The 18,655-nt window shown below is 33.1% G+C and overlaps 1 protein-coding gene across 1 annotated transcript; it reads left to right on the forward strand.

Annotated features, from left to right (window-relative positions):
* Positions 1 to 7,646: 7,646 nt before the first annotated feature.
* LOC132739994 (putative uncharacterized protein DDB_G0277255) lies at positions 7,647 to 18,234 on the forward strand. The gene is made up of 2 exons (XM_060727845.1): positions 7,647 to 8,441; positions 14,580 to 18,234. The coding sequence occupies exon 2, from the start codon at positions 14,582 to 14,584 to the stop codon at positions 16,415 to 16,417; it is 1,836 nt and encodes a 611-aa protein (XP_060583828.1). The 5' UTR covers positions 7,647 to 8,441; positions 14,580 to 14,581; the 3' UTR covers positions 16,418 to 18,234.
* Positions 18,235 to 18,655: the final 421 nt, after the last annotated feature.

Consider the following 18,655-nt stretch of genomic DNA (forward strand, 5'->3'; position numbering starts at 1 on the left):
TCTCAAATGATTAAATAAGTGGCAGTGACAGGTTGTAAACAAAGCAGGGTAATCTTTATATATTTATTTAATAACATGATAATGAGGTATAATACATAAATGCTATGTGAACTGGTGCCAAATTCTAAAAGAGAATTATTTGTGAAGGAAATTGACTGATCTTTAAACCATATTATTTTTTTAAAGTTATTACCATTGAAATAATCTAGTGTGCCTGATAGGGTTTAATATGTCATTCAATGCATTTTTTAGTTTAAAGAAAATGTAAGACTTATTAATGTCCAAATATCACAACTGATTTTAGTGCCTTATTACATAAAAAAATCTGAAGTTTATTCTCAGTTTATTATCAGTTTGCAGATCCTTAATAAAAATAAAAGTAATGTAATAAAAATTCAAATTAATTCTTTAGATTTTGAATAATTTTTTTAAGTGTATTCTAAACTTTATGGGTGTATTTATTTCTCCATTTTAGTTGCAGCAAGAAGTTAGGGCATCCTATGTTTTAATCATTGGAAATTTTGTTTGTAATACTTTGTTCATATATTGAAAGAATCTTAATTGATCTATTTATATTTTACTCTTAAACATGTTAAAGGGTATGAAGCGATATCTAGTGACATATTTTTGTAATGTCTAATAATGGAAAAAAATTATGTTGTATGCATAATCTTTAAATCTATTTTTGAAATATTTGTAAAATAAACTGTCTTTATTACCCCTCACTTTTTTCGTAATGCTAATTTCCCATAGGCCTCTGGGAGTTATTTTTACTGTTAATGCAAGTGTACCACGTGACTAAGAATTATGTACTGTTACATAGGTAACAGTATTTTTAACAGTATAAAATCTGGTCACGTGGTCTATTTTCTAAATCAAATGAAATAAAAATGGACGCCATTTTTTCTCTCGATTCATTCTTATTTTCAACGTTAAACCCGATAGGACATCAATTTCTTGTCTGGAGTAACTATGACACTCATAAAATTTAGTTGTTTGCACCCTGGTATGCTTTTCGCGTATAAAATATCTTTTTGTTGAATAGTCAAAAAGTGAACATCCGTTTTCAACGGAAGTAATTGCAATGTAAATAATTATATATGTCAAACTGGAACATGCAGACGATTTAAGCATGCAACAAAGGATTTTTTAATCAGTGAAACGTTACAGATATGGTGGACAGACATAGGATATCATCGTTATTATGTCAAAAACCGTGCTAAGAATATTCTGGAAACAGAAGGATCAGATTTCACAGATCATAACCGTATAAATGGGTTAGTGTTTTGTTTTCTAAATAAAACCTAGCTTATTGTATGTTTATGATTTGTAGATATCATCACTTGCTGAAAGAATAAAAGAAAAAGAAAACTACTCAAGTAGGCCTAAAGTACACTTAAAACTTAAAAGGTAAGGACAGTTTAGTTATTGTTACTCTTTGGGGTTTTTTGTTACAGTTAGATTTAGTTGACAATTTCAGATCATCACAGTTTTTTTGTTCGGGGTAATAAAATAAATAACACATGGGTTTGTGAGTAACAGTAAAAATATCGTCCCTCGTAAAAATACTGTTAACCTCGGCTACGCCTCGGGTAACAGTATTTTCCTCGGGATGATATTTTTACTGTTACCCACAAACCCATGTGTTATTTATATACTGTTATTTAACACACAATACTGTTGCACATAAATAGAATAAAATATTCAGAACAGGAGAGTATGTTGCTCTTTTAAAAAAGGGCTATAACTGCTTAGCAATGATTTCATGCACATGGTATTCATTCTTAAGGGAAACTAATATGCAAATGTATCTCTTTCATACAGTTATTTTGAAAGATAATCTTTTCAAAATTCAAATAATAGTTTGGTATACTTTATGTAGTTATCTATGGCTTTATACACTTTAGTTAGTAAGATGATGTTTTTTTGCGGTGTAGAGAAAACATGTTTTCTAGATATTGAGATGTATGAATGTATGATGCATGAAGATTTTATTTTACAAATTAGGATTGCATAATGACCTTCCACGGCTTCTAGTCAATATAGATGTTTATATTGATATAATAGAAATATAATATTAATACATTATAGATACATGTTTATGTAAGATGTAATAGAAATAGAATGATGTTTATATTGTACACAATATTTTATGAAGGGACCAGAGGGGCTGGGGGGGGTAGTCTTATATATTGTTGTGTTGTTACGTTTCAGCTAAAAGTTTTAGTATGGTGGGTTTGAATTTTTAAAGTATAAATGTGTTTAGAAAAAAATTCTCTAATTGCAATTATTATGAAATACTCAGATATGTTAGATGTTTGGTATTATGCCTCTTTCATGTACCATTGATTGTTTACCAGTGTCAGTCATGAGATGAATGTTAATACAGTCTTCATTAAGTTGTGTGCTATAAGAACAAAAGGTGAAACAAACAAAGTCATGTTTGTTACTTCACATGCTTACATTTACATTCCCATTAGTTTTTGCACAAAGCGCAGAGTTGTTGTTTTCTTGTTTTAGCATAAAGTGCAGAAGAGATATAGTTTTCTTGTTTTAATATTTATATATATATGACATGAAGTCTTCTTGTTTAAGCATAAAGTGCTTTTGTTTAAGCATGCAATGTAAAGATGTACTTAATTTGAAAAGATCCCATGTCACAAGTCATTACTGAAATAACATGTTTTACTTTTCAGTTATAATATGATAAATCTTTTATTTTTATCAATGTACAATTTTAACAATATCAGTGTAATGTATATACAATATGTGACCATGTTTTAACAACAGTAGGGACCACTTTCATAGTATATTTTACTTTTTCGTAAAATAGACTAACATTCAAATTGAGTAAAGTCTAAGAATGAAAATTTGTTCACTTCTGCCACAAGTGCAAAGATATATTTTAAATTGCCATGCTTATTTGTGGCAATATTTTCATTATCTTTGTAACATTATTTCTAGTAGGTTAGTAGAAACTGTTTAACATAACATCGACATATTGAAGCTTATTGTTATATATAAACTTAGGAAAATGTTCAAATAACAAAAACTTAATTTAGTGAAAAGTGTGAAAAGGGTATGCAAACCGCCCGCTGTAAGAACATATCTGGGGACATTTCTGAATTCAAAATTTCACCATTTTCATGTTTAAATGTTGAATCCTGCTTAAAGGCACATTATGTCTCAGAAACAAATAAATGTTTACTTCTTTAGAAAAGGAAAACATTAATTTTTTTAATGTTTAAATAATGATTTCGGAGAAATCTTAGATGCTAGTCATCTGAAAAAGTAGCGATAAGTCATAAAAGTAGCAAAATGTAAACAAAGTCGTATTTTGACTTCCATACGAATTACTAATTCTCTATAACTGTACTTATTGTCAAAATGCAACGGATGAAAAAGATGGCTCCAGTTATTGGCCATGGAGTAACTTTTTGGGTACTGTAAAAATACACCAAAATCAATATGATTATGAGAAATAAAAATAAAAGCATTTCTGAGGCATAATGGGCCTTTAAGCCAGTAGCTTGCAATTACAACTATTATGAACGAACAGGCACAGTCAAACCGCGCCTACAACACTTTCTATTAGATTTTTATCTCTATTTTGTACTACGCTCAGAACTAAACTTTTATAAGCAATAGATGTTATCCTGTAAGTAACAGGGTAGAATTATGATACTCAAAATTCAGTCCGAGACATGTTATGCATGTACTTTGTAAAAAAGTTATATTGTCATATGAGTGATGAATGTGTATACATTTCTAAAAGTTCAAAACATTTTCTCCCATAATAAAGACATTTAGCACCATAGAAATTTATAGTGTATACATTTTAGGATATAGTTGATAGATTCATAATTCTGCATTTTTATCATAGATTTAGAATTTCAATTGCATGGTGGTTGGACAAGCAGAATGTATTTAGATTGTAATTGTTGATATTAAAAGGGGGCGTCCGAGGCCAAGTGGTTGTTAAGATCGTTGACTTCAAACAACTTGCCCCACCCCCCCTACCGCTGTAAGTTCGAATCCTGACAGGGACTTTGGACTCTTTGCATGTGAGGAAGCTATCTAGTTAGTTGACAGAATGTCTGTGGTCTACTCAGATGCTAGTTAGTGCATGAAATAATGCACTGAAGGGCACCCGAGGTCTTCCTCCACTAGGAGAGCTGGAACGTCGCCATATGACCTATCCTATGTTTGGTGCGACGTAAAACCCAATCAAATGTTGATATTTAATAATTATTTACTTTGTTAGTAACATTGTATATTGAAGTGATATGTGTTTTTGTGTTGTTATTTTGTACACAACTTGATATCTCTCTCTGGATAGATAATAAAATAAGTCAGATTAAAATGATTTTGTTGAGATTACAGAATCCCGCTAGGGTAATATCTATAGATGATCTCATGGTCATTTTGTGATATACACAATTGGTTCATGAGGAAATTGTTATATAAAACAAAAGTAAAAACAATGTCCCTAAAGAACATCCAAACGGCAAAATTTGAAATACTGCAGGCTTGAGTTCTCTTCTTGAACAAAACCCCACTATATTGGCTGTCTAAATGGCATTGATACTAATGCGTAATATTTTGTAATACAAAGTTTTATTTTCTTTGGCTAAATCAGACAATGGTTTTACACAGTGCTTTGACATTGACCTTTGGCGCATTTATCGCAAAATTAATAGGGGTCATCTATTGGTGATGCACATTTTTAGCTCGACTATTCGTAGAATAATCGAGCTAATGCAGTCACCCATTTGTCGGCGTCGGCGTCCCTGTGGTTAAGTTTTTGTATGTAAGCTGGTATCTCCATAACTGCTGAAGGGAATGGATTGAAACTTCACACACTTGTTCTCTGTGATTATCTTATATGATTGGCACAAGTCCCATAACTCTGATTTGCTTTTTTTCATAATTATGCCCCTTTTTCGACTTAGAAATTCTTGGTTAAGTTTTTGCGTGCAAGCTGGTATCTCCATAAATACTGAAGGGAATGGATTGAAATTTCACACACTTGTTTTCTGTGATTAACTTACATAATTGACACAAGTCCCATAACTTTTATTTACTTTTTGCATAATTTCGCCCCTTTTTCGACTTAGAAATTCTTGGTTAAGTTTTTGCGTGCAAGCTGGTATCTCCATAAATACTGAAGGGAATGGATTTAAACTCCACACACTTGTTCTCTGTGATTATCTAACATGATTTGCACAAGTCCCATAACTCTGATTTACTTTTTTGCATAAAAATGCCTTTTTTTCGACTTAGAAATTCTTGGTTAAGTTTTTGCGTGCAAGCTGGTATTTCAAAAACTACTGAAGGGTTTGTGCCATTTTTGGAACAATTTTATGCATTCATTATAATAAAGCAGTGATTAACTCGATAAAACATCTTAATAACAAGCCTTTGTACCTTTTCGGACAATTTTATGTATTCATATTGGTAAGCATTATTATATTCAATGAAACACACTTGTGACAACTTTTTCAATAGTCGAGAGTTACTGTCCTCCGACAGTTCTTGTTTAAATTAATTTTGCTGTGAAACATTTGGTGCCCTTTTTTATTCATTGCTACGTCAATTGCTCACAGACAAGATCACCAACAAAACAATGCGCTTTTTTGTTTTAACCAGTACAGTCAGTGAAGCTCCACATCTCCCCTTCATTATTACTGTAACGATCAAGGGAAGAAACCGCTGCGAGGAGTTTGGTACTATTATACAAATACTATTATCCAAATATAAGAATTGCATAGCCTGTCAGTTCAGTAATACTTTAAATACTGTAAAGGTCCATTACTTGTTCGTTATCCAGGAAAGCCGGTAAATGCGCCTGTGCTGCCGAGATATGACGCCAAAAATTGATAAAATCGGTTTAAAATCCAGATACACAAAGAAACAAAGAAAGTTGCTGATGGAATATACGCAAGTATATGTTTGGAGCATATACTACAACACCTTTTGCTTCATGCTGGTGACTTTGCTGATTTTAAAGTAGTCCTTAACATGTTATTATCTTTTCTTCAATCTTAAAGGACGAGTAATATAAAAAATATATGAAATACTGCACTCAATACATATTTATCGGCAATGTCATACTCGCACAAATTTCATTCCAATTTTCTTGACTCAGATTTTACCATTTGCTTGAATGGTTGAAATATTTACTTATACCATATATCCTTCATACAAAGGGCATACTTATCTTCAGTGATTAATTAACATATAGGATACATTTAAATCATTTTAACTTATCTATGTTATATATATAATGTACTTGTTTATTTAGGATGTAATTAGATATCTGGAACCTTATCTCAGCAGTATTCTTATGTTAAACAAGAAGTGTCTGTATAACATGATTAACATCCGATATGTCAAATAGTTTTATTAATTATAACATAATTATGGCGCAAAGTTCTAAATTTTTTTGCAAATTTTTTATTGAAAAAAAAAATGTTATTTACTGTCATAGGTAATAAATTTTAAATAATTATAAAGTTCTCATTCAAATGTTTCATGTTCACAACTAAGATGGACCTACTTTATCATTATGATATCTATGTGTAAATGATATATATTACGGTTTTAAAGAAACAGAGATAAAAAACAGACGGACACATACATGGGTTTAAGAAGGCATAATTTGAAATACATTTTGACATTAATTTTCCGCCGACTGTCATTTTACTTTATTTTCGTCATTTTCACGGGAGGGCTTTTGTCCGCCCAGTCATTTTTTCACAGCAAAATATCTTTTTTCTCTATATATCTAACTGTTCAGCATTTTCTCGCCTGCATTTAAAGAGCGTAAAATTTGCCGACCATATAGAATAAGAAAAGTTTTACGACTTAAATAAATTTGAATTAATATTTAGCCGATCAGCAGTTTTTTTTACAAATTTAAATCGTCAGCATGATTTATACATTATATTTTCCTGAATGTAAAGAGCGTTAAATTTGCCGACCATATAGAATAAGAAGAGTTTTACGGCTTAGATAAATTTGAATTAATATTTAGCCGATCAGTAGGTTTTTTTTTTACAAATTTAAATGGTCGGCATGATTTTATACATTATATTTTCCTGAATGTAAAGAGTGTTAAATTTGCCGACCATATAGTATAAGAAGAGTTTTACGGCTTAAATAAATTTGAATTAATATTTGATAAAATTGGTTAGCAGGTTTGACTAAATTCCATTGTCGGCATGATTTATACAAAATATTTCCTTTGCAGACATTATAAAATGAATAACGATTTCATGTCAACATATAATTTTTCTTTATATATCTAACTGGTCAGAATTTTCACTTCATTATTTTATAACATATTATGGACTTTCGTGCATTGTATATTATCGGCTGCCACATGAATGAATATGCGTTTATAATAGACAAATAAAGAATAACACATGTGAAAATTCTTTAAATTGTCAGCGGTTTTCTTATCTTCTTTATTAAACTGGCGAGCAGCTCCCTATATATTTTATATCATCAGCTAATTCGTCAGCAGTTAAGTATTACCCCAAATCGACGGCAGTGCAAAAATCCTGGCCTGACACTTTTCCTCCCTTATTTTGTCTTAGTTTATGTAGTCCGGAAATACATAAAACTACCTTAAATAAGTTCAATATTGTAATGTGTGTTATCCGAATCATATGCTTTGTCCGAACATGAATTGTACAAGTAATGCTCACCTTATTGCAGAATTCTAATCCATATTATTTCCATTATTAGTTATATTATGTCATTGTACACTTAAACAACACAGTTTAGAACATTGTTAATTATTTTTGTATCTGTTTAAATCCATTACTTTGTGTACAATCATACGGAACATTTTGCACTCAAATTTGGCCGCCATATTGACTTGTTCTACTACGGTGCAAGAATATTGTTGTCATCTTGATATATATGCTCATACTTAAGTTTGTGTTACAAGTTGAATTAGAAATTGATTGTTAACATATATTTTTGCATTATATATGAAATACTACAATGGATGAATGCTATATTGTATTTGAGAGTGATTGATTCTAAGGAACTATTTAGGGCACTTGTGCGTAAGAAAGTTGGCAAATGTTGGCAACTATTATTTCTATATGTCAAGAGTATTTTTGATATATTGATAAATTAATGATTATCAGTCATTATTTAGGAACCTCTCGTTATGTTTAACATGTATTATATTGTATGTATGTCGAGTGAATGATGTTTATTTATTTGAAAACATTGTAGAACCTGTTTACGCATTTTTATGTTTGCAAGTTCTGATTGGCTGACGCTATGTTTGCCAACATCCGACAGCTATATAAGGGCGGCTGTAACCGAAAATGGGACCAGTTGCAAGCTTCTAATAACTTCCATAGTAACCAAGGCACTGGGGAATATTTTCAAAGAAACATCTTTTTAATCTATTTTATTCAGTAAGTTACAAACAAAATATGTTATCCCTAAAGAAAACGACAATCCTTTAGGTGTTTTAGTCCCGTTTATTTACAATAAACCGAATTAATTCCGTTTGTTTACATATGCCGAGTTTTGTTTACATAGCAACCCCGTAGTCAAGCTATTTAACATCAACACTATGCAACTGGTGGTCCCCTTTGCTGTTACAACCGCACGTCTTAGTAGATAAATTATAAGTTCTTACATAATTTATTATTATATTTGATGATATAAACTTGAATTTGTTATCTTCATCAATACAGAAGAGATTATTTAAACGTTAATGGTGTTTCTTATTATTAGTTTTCACACTAGCTAAAAACCCTTAAAAGTCAGCTTGTAAGCTTGGTGGCTTACAAATTGGTGTCAGAACTGTTGATTATATTTAAGTTATACATCAACATCGAACCTTAGCCTGCATTTTTTAAGAGTCTATTCTTAGCCAGCACTGATTAAAGAAGTTCAACACATAAATTACATAATGGCATCTCCTGACCCTGATATTTCTTTTGATGCACAAAATGACTACCAACATCATCAACCTGATAATCCACATAATGAAGAAAATCAGTTTGACAATGAAAGCATATCCAGCACTTCATCTACTCATGAGCTAAATACTTATGAAAATGAAAGAGACACATCAGCTTCACATAAAAATAATGATCATACACACCCTTCACAAACACTGAGAATGAATCAACATAATATAGTGAACACTTCAAATAACTGTGGTGATCATTTTCCATCTTATATGACCCAACCATCATCAGTCACACAATCAATTAAGCCAGATTCTTATGATGGATCTAAAAGTTTTGAACAGTATTTATCACACTTTGAAGATTGCTCAGAGCTTGCTCGTTGGGATTATCGAACCAGAGTCCTAACACTATCAGCAAGTTTACGTGGTTCAGCAAGAACATATTATATGACCCTTTCAGCCGAGGTACGCCGCGACTACCAGTTGCTTGTTTCTAGATTGCGTGACCGTTTCGGACATTTAAAGCATCAAGCTCTTTGGTTAAATAAGCTTGAAAATAGAAAGCGACAAAGAGGTGAAAGTATAGCGACTCTAGGTGATGACCTGATTCAACTTTCGCAAAAAGCCTATTCTGATCTCGATTGTAGGGCTCAAGAGAAATTAGCTTTAAACCAGTTTTACCGCTCGTTATCAACTGATATGAAATGTCGATGCGTAGACAATAATTGTTCAACAGTCACAGAGGCAGTCTCTGTGGTTGAAAAATATGAATGCATTTTAGGCTCGCAAAGTGGTACTGTTCGGGCACTTGAATCAATGCCAACCAACAAATCATCAGAAGATCTAATAACTGTAATCAAACGCCTTGAAAATAAAGTAGATAGGCTAGAGAAAAAGTATGATAACAAAAATAGAGTGCATAATGAGAAAAGTAATCACAACTGTTTTGGTTGCAATTCACCAAATCACTTGTGGAGATCTTGTCCCAAGAATGCAAGAGTTAATCGAAATGTGAACAACATTGCATTGCAAAATGAAAGGCGCACTCCATCATATGACCAAAGGTTTCAGTATCTTGGCAATAACCAAAACCAAGTGCAAAATACTTCAAAAGATATGCAGAATTCATCTTCTCAGCTTTCAGCCAATCAGGGAAACTAGAAAAAGCTGGCTCTGATGGCCAAGAGTCAGCAATTGATACAATTAAGTTAAATGGGCCAATTATTAATAATTCTACAAATCAAAATTTTTCCTCTGTTAGAATTGGTTCTAATTTTAACCAATATGATAATGGTTTCTACACAACTTGTAAATTAAATAATGTTTCTGTAGATTTTCTTATTGACTGTGGAGCTACTTCTTCTTTGATTTCACAGAAAAAGCTTCATGAAATTGATCCAACTGGTCAATTGTTTAAGATATTACCTGTTTCAAGTACACTGCATACTGTCAATGGTGAACCAATGTCAGTGTCTGGTTCTGTTGATCTTCTCCTAAAACTAGGTGACCAGCATTATGATATAACATTTATTGTTTGTAGTATGGATACTGAGGGTATCCTAGGTCAAGACTTTCTGAAGCAACATGTTGAGTGTATTAACTACAAAAGGTCTTGTCTTCAAATGGGTGAAAATATTGTTCCTCTATTTACTGGAGGAAAAGCACTACAAGTTTGTAGAGTTGAAATGAAAGAAACTATTAAAGTCCCCCCTCAGTCAAGAATGTGGGTTCCTGTCAAAATACCCCAAGCTGATCATCTGTCTGAAAATGGTTTTATTGAACCAGCTACATCTGCCATGGCTAAAAATGAAATCCTTGTTATGAGTGGTATCATTAATACCAAAGGAAACCCTGTTGTCAATGTTATCAATTATGGCAGCAATGCAGCAACATTATACAAGAACATGAATGTTGGGTTTTGTGAGTCATACTATGAATGTGAAACTGTTGCTTCAGCAAGAATTGCGCATGTTAATGAACTTTTACAAGAACCTACAATACCTGAGCATCTCCAAAATCTTTATGATAGAAGTTCTGTTAATTTGAATAATACTGAAAAACAAGGTCTTGTTAAACTTTTGTTTAAGTATCGGAACACATTTTCTAGATCTTCTGATGATATTGGTAGAACTGATTATGTACAACACTCTATCAATACAAGAGACGCAGTACCTGTACGTCAACCACCGCGAAGGCTTCCATTAGGCAAGCGTGAAATAGAAAGAACTGAAGTAAATGAAATGTTAAAACGCGGTATTATTGAACCGTCAAATAGCGCATGGGCATCGCCAGTTGTTTTAGTTACGAAAAAAGATGGTACTCCACGTTTCTGTGTCGACTACAGAAAATTGAATGATCTGACTGTCAAAGACGCTTACCCCTTACCGCGTGTCGATGACTGTATTGACTCCTTATCAGGCGCTCGTTACTTTAGTTCATTAGATTTAAATAGCGGTTTTTGGCAAGTCGCGATGAAACCTGAAGACAAAGAAAAAACAGCTTTTGCAACTACTATGGGTCTTTATCAATTTACAGTTATGAGCTTCGGACTAGCCAACTCGCCTTCCACATTTGAGCGATTAATGGAAAATGTTTTAAGAGGGTTACAATGGGAAGAATGTCTTTTGTACATGGATGACATCATCATACCATGTACAACAGTTGACCAAGGTCTAGAAAGGTTAGACCATATATTTCAAAGGTTACAAGAAGCTAATCTGAAACTTAAACCTTCCAAATGTGTTCTTTTTCAAAAAGAGGTTAAATTCTTAGGACATGTTGTATCTGAAAATGGAATTTCAACTGACCCTTGCAAAATTTCAGCTGTTAAAGAATGGAACACTCCTCGTAATGCTCGCGAGGTAAAAAGTTTTCTTGGTTTATGTTCTTATTATCGCCGCTTTGTCGATGGCTTTGCAAAAATTGCCCGTCCTTTAAACCGGTTGACCGATAAAGCGACAAAATTTGAATGGACACCTGAATGCGAAATTGCGTTTCAAACCTTGAAATCAGCATTAATCTCTGCACCTATCCTTGGGTATCCGATCCCAAATAAACAATTCATATTAGATACGGATGCAAGCGACAAATCGACAGGCGCTGTTCTTTCGCAGACTCAAAATGGTAAGGAAACTGTAATAGCTTACTTAAGCAAGACTTTAAACAAGCACGAACAAAGTTATTGCGTTACACGAAAAGAATTGCTTGCTGTCGTACATGCTTTGAAATCATTTCATCACTATTTATATGGTCAACCAGTGCTTTTGAGAACCGACAATGCCGCAGTGAGCTGGATGAAGAACCTTAAACAGCCAACCGGACAAGTAGCGCGTTGGTTAGAACTGTTAGGTACATATAACCTTAATGTTACACATCGCCCCGGTATTCAACATAGAAACGCTGATGCTCTTTCTCGTGCGCCCTGTTCAAAATGTTCGAAACAACAAAATGGAAATCTAGATGAAGTTAGCGACAACAACTGCTCAAATAAAAACAACAATTTAACTTTGAATAGTCTGAACAATAGCATAACAAGCAACACATCTGACAAACAAGATATCATCAATGCATCTCAACCAGAAATGACTAGAGCAATTACTCGTAGTAACTCTGATAACAATTCTCCTTTCTTATCAACACAAATTATACTGTCACAATGGTCGCCATCTGAATTACGCACTTTACAGCTAAAAGATCCAGATCTTAACATAATCATGCTTCATCTCGATCAGTCAAATGATAAACCTTCATGGCAAGAAATTAGTCATTCTTCATCAGTAACCAAAACACTTTGGCGCATGTGGGATCGTCTCTCTCTTGAAAATGGAGTTTTGTTCAAAAACTGGTTTGATGATGAAAATAATTCTCATATGCAATTAGTTGTACCTAAAGAAAAACAGTCTGATGTGTTTCACTATATGCATAACATCCCATCATCTGCTCACTTGGGTTTTGATAAAACTCTTGCAAAGATCCGTCAAGATTTCTACTGGCCTGGCATGAAAGATACAATTGAAAAGTTTTGTGCAAAATGTCATAGCTGTGCATCTCGTAAACCGCCCAAACCTACTAAATCTCCTTTAGGTAGAATAAATGCCTCTCAACCATTCGAACGTGTAGCTGTCGACATTTTCGGTCCATTGCCAAAAACTGAGTCTGGAAATATTTACGTTCTTGTCATTTGTGATTGCTTTACAAGGTGGACCGAGGCAGTTGCGATTCCTAACCAGGAAGCAGAAACAATTGCCAAAGCATTTGTAAATGAGTTTGTCTCTCGTTTTGGTGTCCCCCTTCAAATACATTCTGACCAAGGCAGCAACTTTGTCTCTAAGTTATTTACTGACATGTGTGATCTTCTACAGATTTATCACACTAGATCAACAGCCCTACACCCGCAATCCAATGGAACTGTGGAACGATTTAACCGAACGCTCGCCTCAATGTTAAGTATGTACTGCAATTCAAATCAACGCCTCTGGGATAAGTTTCTTCCTCAGGTCATGATGGCATACCGTTCTTCTGTAAATGCGTCTACTTGTTCCACACCTAATAAAATGGTATTTGGAAGAGATATTATACTGCCATTACAAGCATGCATTGGCCTGCCCCCTCAGTCCAACATTTCAAATGAACCTAACAAACCTACCTCTGACTACATTCTTGATCTTAAAGACCAACTAGAACTCATACATGAACAGGCCCGAGAGGTTTTGAAAACTAAAATTTCATACCGTAAACGTCACTATGACTTAACAGCAAAGAGTCGTTCACTTTCTGTTGGAGATCCAGTCTGGTTACATGACACATCTCGTCGTCTTGGAGTTTGTAAAAAGCTTTCACCTACCTGGAAAGGTCCATTTCTGATTACAAAGAAAGTTGATGATTTGGTTTATCTTGTTAAAAAGTCCATAAACCTACCTGCTAAAGCTGTACACATTGACAGGCTAGTCAAGTACAAGAGCAACAACATACCAAAGTGGTTTTCTACCTACCTCACCAACAAACCTGATAAATGCCAATCCTGCAAATAGTTAATGAGCAACACAGTAACATACCATGATACCTGATAATTTAAATATGCAATGTATTTGTATAATGTTTTCTGAACACATCAACTTAACAAAATTTGATAGCAATTCATAGTTACATTTTAATGAAGAAAGTCATCTTTAAGAAACAACAATGCTAGATTCTTGTCCATTGTTTAAGAAAAGCATGCAATAATGGTAGTGAGGCTTTATTGGTAATAAAGCAGGTGATTTCACAGTAGTAAAATTGTCTTTAATTAAAATGGAGGCCTCCAATAAAGTATTGAAAGCGGATTGATCACCCACTTGCGATATACTTACGATGATAGCAGAAAGCGTTTCTGCAATGTGAAAGACATTGTTTATCTACATTTTGTGATTTTACCAAATGTATGTGAATACATGAACAAGATAACAGCAATCCAGTAGCATAGTGTTGATACTAGAACTTAAGAAAAATGACCTACCCTACATTTTTATGATTGTAACCATTCTGATTGAAATTACATCGCTTCATTAAATAAACATCGATTTGAGTGAAATGCTGAAATTAAAGAAAATTACCAGCTATCCTTCCTACATGAGTTATACTTTTCTCGTTTCAGTCATGAAATCAAAGTTCTTTTGCGAGACGTGCCCAGCATCTTTTCTTACAAGGAGGGAACTCCAAAACCACTACTTACGTACCAACCACAAGTCATTCCGTCTGATCTGCCCATGGTGTGTTTACCAGAATGAACGTTGTTATAAATATGTACAGGTCCTAAGAAGGCATGTGAAAAGTCAGCACCCTGTCCAGTTTAAAGAATTGCCACCAAGAGCCTTATCAACAACCAACTGCTTCTACCTATGTAAGGATTCGAAAACGTATATTGAATTGTATGGCGCATCAGATTATAACAGCGTTGAGGCAAAGTTTCTTCAAGAGATGGTCACAAAATGGTCCACTGGTCGCATTCCTGGTGTTTCTGAATGGTTGAATGGTTGGAAATTAGCCAAGTCTGATTCATCATGTAGAAGTTCAACAATATCAAGTGAACGTGAATTTTCTGCTTTCAAGCCAGTAAGTGCTCCAAAGTCTACATGTCAACTTTCTTCTTCTTCTATTCATCAAAGTCTGCCTACATCTACTTCAACTGAAACTCACAACAGTCATGAATTGTCTACATTGCCTTCTCCAACTATACATATGAAAAAAAGATGTCACGAACCATCCATTGATCTCAAAAGTATAATTATTTCGTCTGATGTCAAGGCATATCTTCTTGAAGACAATGAAAATGTAATCATGGTTAAACTTCAACCTAACGTTATCCAATCTAAGAAAACCATGGACTCTTTGATGAGAAGAATTTCAACTCTATCTAAACCGTTCAATCCTCCTACTGGTAACTGGAAAATCGTGACAAGTCAACAAATCAAAGATTCATGTGCCAGGATTCTTGGTGTAAACTTTGACCAGATCCTATCCTGCCTTACACAACCTGCTGAGAACTTTAAAATTTCACGTCCTGCATCTGTCAGCAATATCAACCATAATCCTGAATCTTCTCAACCATCAGCAAAAGGTGATAACATCAATAACACTAACACGGAAGACACTGTAAAATCAGATGTAAACAACAACAACAACAACAACTTAAACAACAATGAAAATGTACACAGTCCAGCTGTAAATGTAAATTCAACAGAAGTATCTAAAACCTCTAACATAAATTATGAAATCATCTCTTCAGTTAATGATCCAGATGTGGACAATGATGAACTTGATTACAATGATTTAAGATCTCCAACACCAGTCTCTATAAATGATCCAGATGAACCTTTTAACAGTCCTTACTACAATGCTGGAGCAACACCAACAGAAAATAGATTCGAACACATTCCAACACCATCATATGAACCACAAAATAGTAACGTTGATACACCTGTTGTACCAGAATATATACCAACACCAAAAAATGAATTAATTATCAACAAAGCTAAGACTCTCCTGACAACTGGATCAATGCCACTTCTTCCACCAGCAGAAAGAGAATGGTCATCTGTACCTGAATGTAGCGTTAATTTAACATCTAATCTTCAGTGGCCACCACATCAATGGAAAACATTCACACCTGACCAAAAACGCCTTGTTACCGAATATGCCGCCATGAGACTAGAAGAACACCACAACAACAAATTAACCGTCATGGACAGATCCTTACTTCTCCATAAATACAACTTTTTATCCTTGCCTGGTTCCACCGGTATCAAACTCGATCTAAAAGGAAGATCCAGAATATTGAACTTTCACGTTGTCTCAAACATTGCCATCGAAAAAGACCAATCCAGTGACGAAGAAAAGCACAGCATCCTCTACAGTTTCAAGCCATCCGAAGAACTAAAAGACATTCTCTCAAAGATCCATCATGTACCTTTAAGACTTAAAAACAAGAAATAAATTAGTAAGTTAGTACTGAAGCAATAATGCAATAAAACAGGTAAATATTTAAATAAACAATAATATGTTACAATAGAAGTATTTTTCACAATTTATCCTTTTTCAACATTTCTTAATTTTCCACACAAATTAATTGTCAGGTTAGGACTTAAGTTAAGTATAAACAGGTATTGTTGTACTGTGTTTCTTTAAAACAATTTTAGATACATAATTATTATTAATCATTTTAGAAATATATAAATCAAGCATAAGTCTTTATGTGAATTGTCTGACTGGTTATTATGAAAGTCTTTAAATATAAGTAATTTATTAACTATTAATATATACTTGAGTGTTTAAGTCTTAACTTGAGTGAACTTAAAGTATGGACTTAATTAATTGTATTATGTGCTGAGGTAATAAGGTATGATAAAGTACTCATAAAGTACTCACTGTTTGTTATATGTTAACTTTATTTTTACTTAAGTATTATTAAGAATTAAGATTCTTATATGAAATATGCATTACCTAAGTCTTTATTTGAATGCATTTAAATGTACTTAAGTGTTTCAGAGCAAATTTGACTTGTTCCTTTATTAGTCATGCTAATTTGATATGTTTTTAAGGTGCTGATAAAGTCTGAATCTGATATTAACTGAGATGTTATTTTGACAAGTATTGTTTTGAATGTACTTGAACAAATGATGTATTGTAACTTTATTTAACTTCAGGAGAAGTTAGTTTTTAAGGTGGGGGAAATGTAATATGTGTTATCCGAATCATATGCTTTGTCCGAACATGAATTGTACAAGTAATGCTCACCTTATTGCAGAATTCTAATCCATATTATTTCCATTATTAGTTATATTATGTCATTGTACACTTAAACAACACAGTTTAGAACATTGTTAATTATTTTGTATCTGTTTAAATCCATTACTTTGTGTACAATCATACGGAACATTTTGCACTCGAATTTGGCCGCCATATTGACTTGTTCTACTACGGTGCAAGAATATTGTTGTCATCTTGATATATATGCTAATACTTAAGTTTGTGTTACAAGTTGAATTAGAAATTGATTGTTAACGTATATTTTTGCATTATATATGAAATACTACAATGGATGATTGCTATATTGTATTTGAGAGTGATTGATTCTAAGGAACTATTTAGGGCACTTTGTGCGTTGGCAAATGTTGGCAACTATTATTTCTATATGTCAAGAGTATTTTTGATATATTGATAAATTAATGATTATCAGTCATTATTTAGGAACCTCTTGTTATGTTTAACATGTATTATTGTATGCATGTCGAGTGAATGATGTTTATTTATTTGAAAACATTGTAGAACCTGTTTTATGTTTGCAAGTTCTAATTGGCTGACGCTATGTTTGCCAACATCCGACAGCTATATAAGGGCGGCTGTAACCGAAAATGGCACCAGTTGCAAGCTTCCAATAACTTCCATAGTAACCAATGCACTGGGGAATATTTTCAAAGAAACATCTTTTTAATCTATTTTATTCAGTAAGTTACAAACAAAACATGTTATCCCTAAAGAAAACAACAATCCTTTAAGTGTTTTAGTCCCGTTTATTTACAATAAACCGAATTAATTCCGTTTGTTTACATATGCCGAGTTTTGTTTACATAGCAACCCCGTAGTCAAGCTTTTTAACATCAACACTATGCAACTGGTGGTCCCCTTTGCTGTTACAACCGCACGTCTTAGTAGATAAATTATAAGTTCTTACATAATTTATTATTATATTTGATGATATAAACTTGAATTTGTTATCTTCATCAATACACAAGAGATTATTTAAACGTTAATGGTGTTTCTTATTATTAGTTTTCACACTAGCTAAAAACCCTTAAAAGTCAGCTTGTAAGCTTGGTGGCTTACAATATATATTATAATTATATTAAATTCCAATTGGATTAATTTCCATTCCTTTTAAATTGTAATTAATTCCGAAACGATTTATTTCCAATAAAGAATATTGGAAAAAAACTCCAATTGGGAGAATAAATTGAGTTGGGGTTTATTCCAATCGGATTTTTTTCCAGATAAATTTTATGAAAAAACAATCCGATAGGATTTTCCGACAAATGTTTGAGTTGACGCTATTTCAACAAGAAAATGCATACAAATACATATTAAGCATATGTGTATATATTTAGACAATTTCAGAAAATAAGAAATCCAATTGGAAAATTATATAATGCCGGAAAATATTCCGATTGGAATTTG

This window comes from Ruditapes philippinarum, unplaced genomic scaffold (genome assembly GCF_026571515.1).
Source record: "Ruditapes philippinarum isolate M1 unplaced genomic scaffold, ASM2657151v2 ctg2249_1_1_1_1, whole genome shotgun sequence".
NCBI classification, from domain to species: Eukaryota; Metazoa; Mollusca; class Bivalvia; order Venerida; family Veneridae; genus Ruditapes; species Ruditapes philippinarum.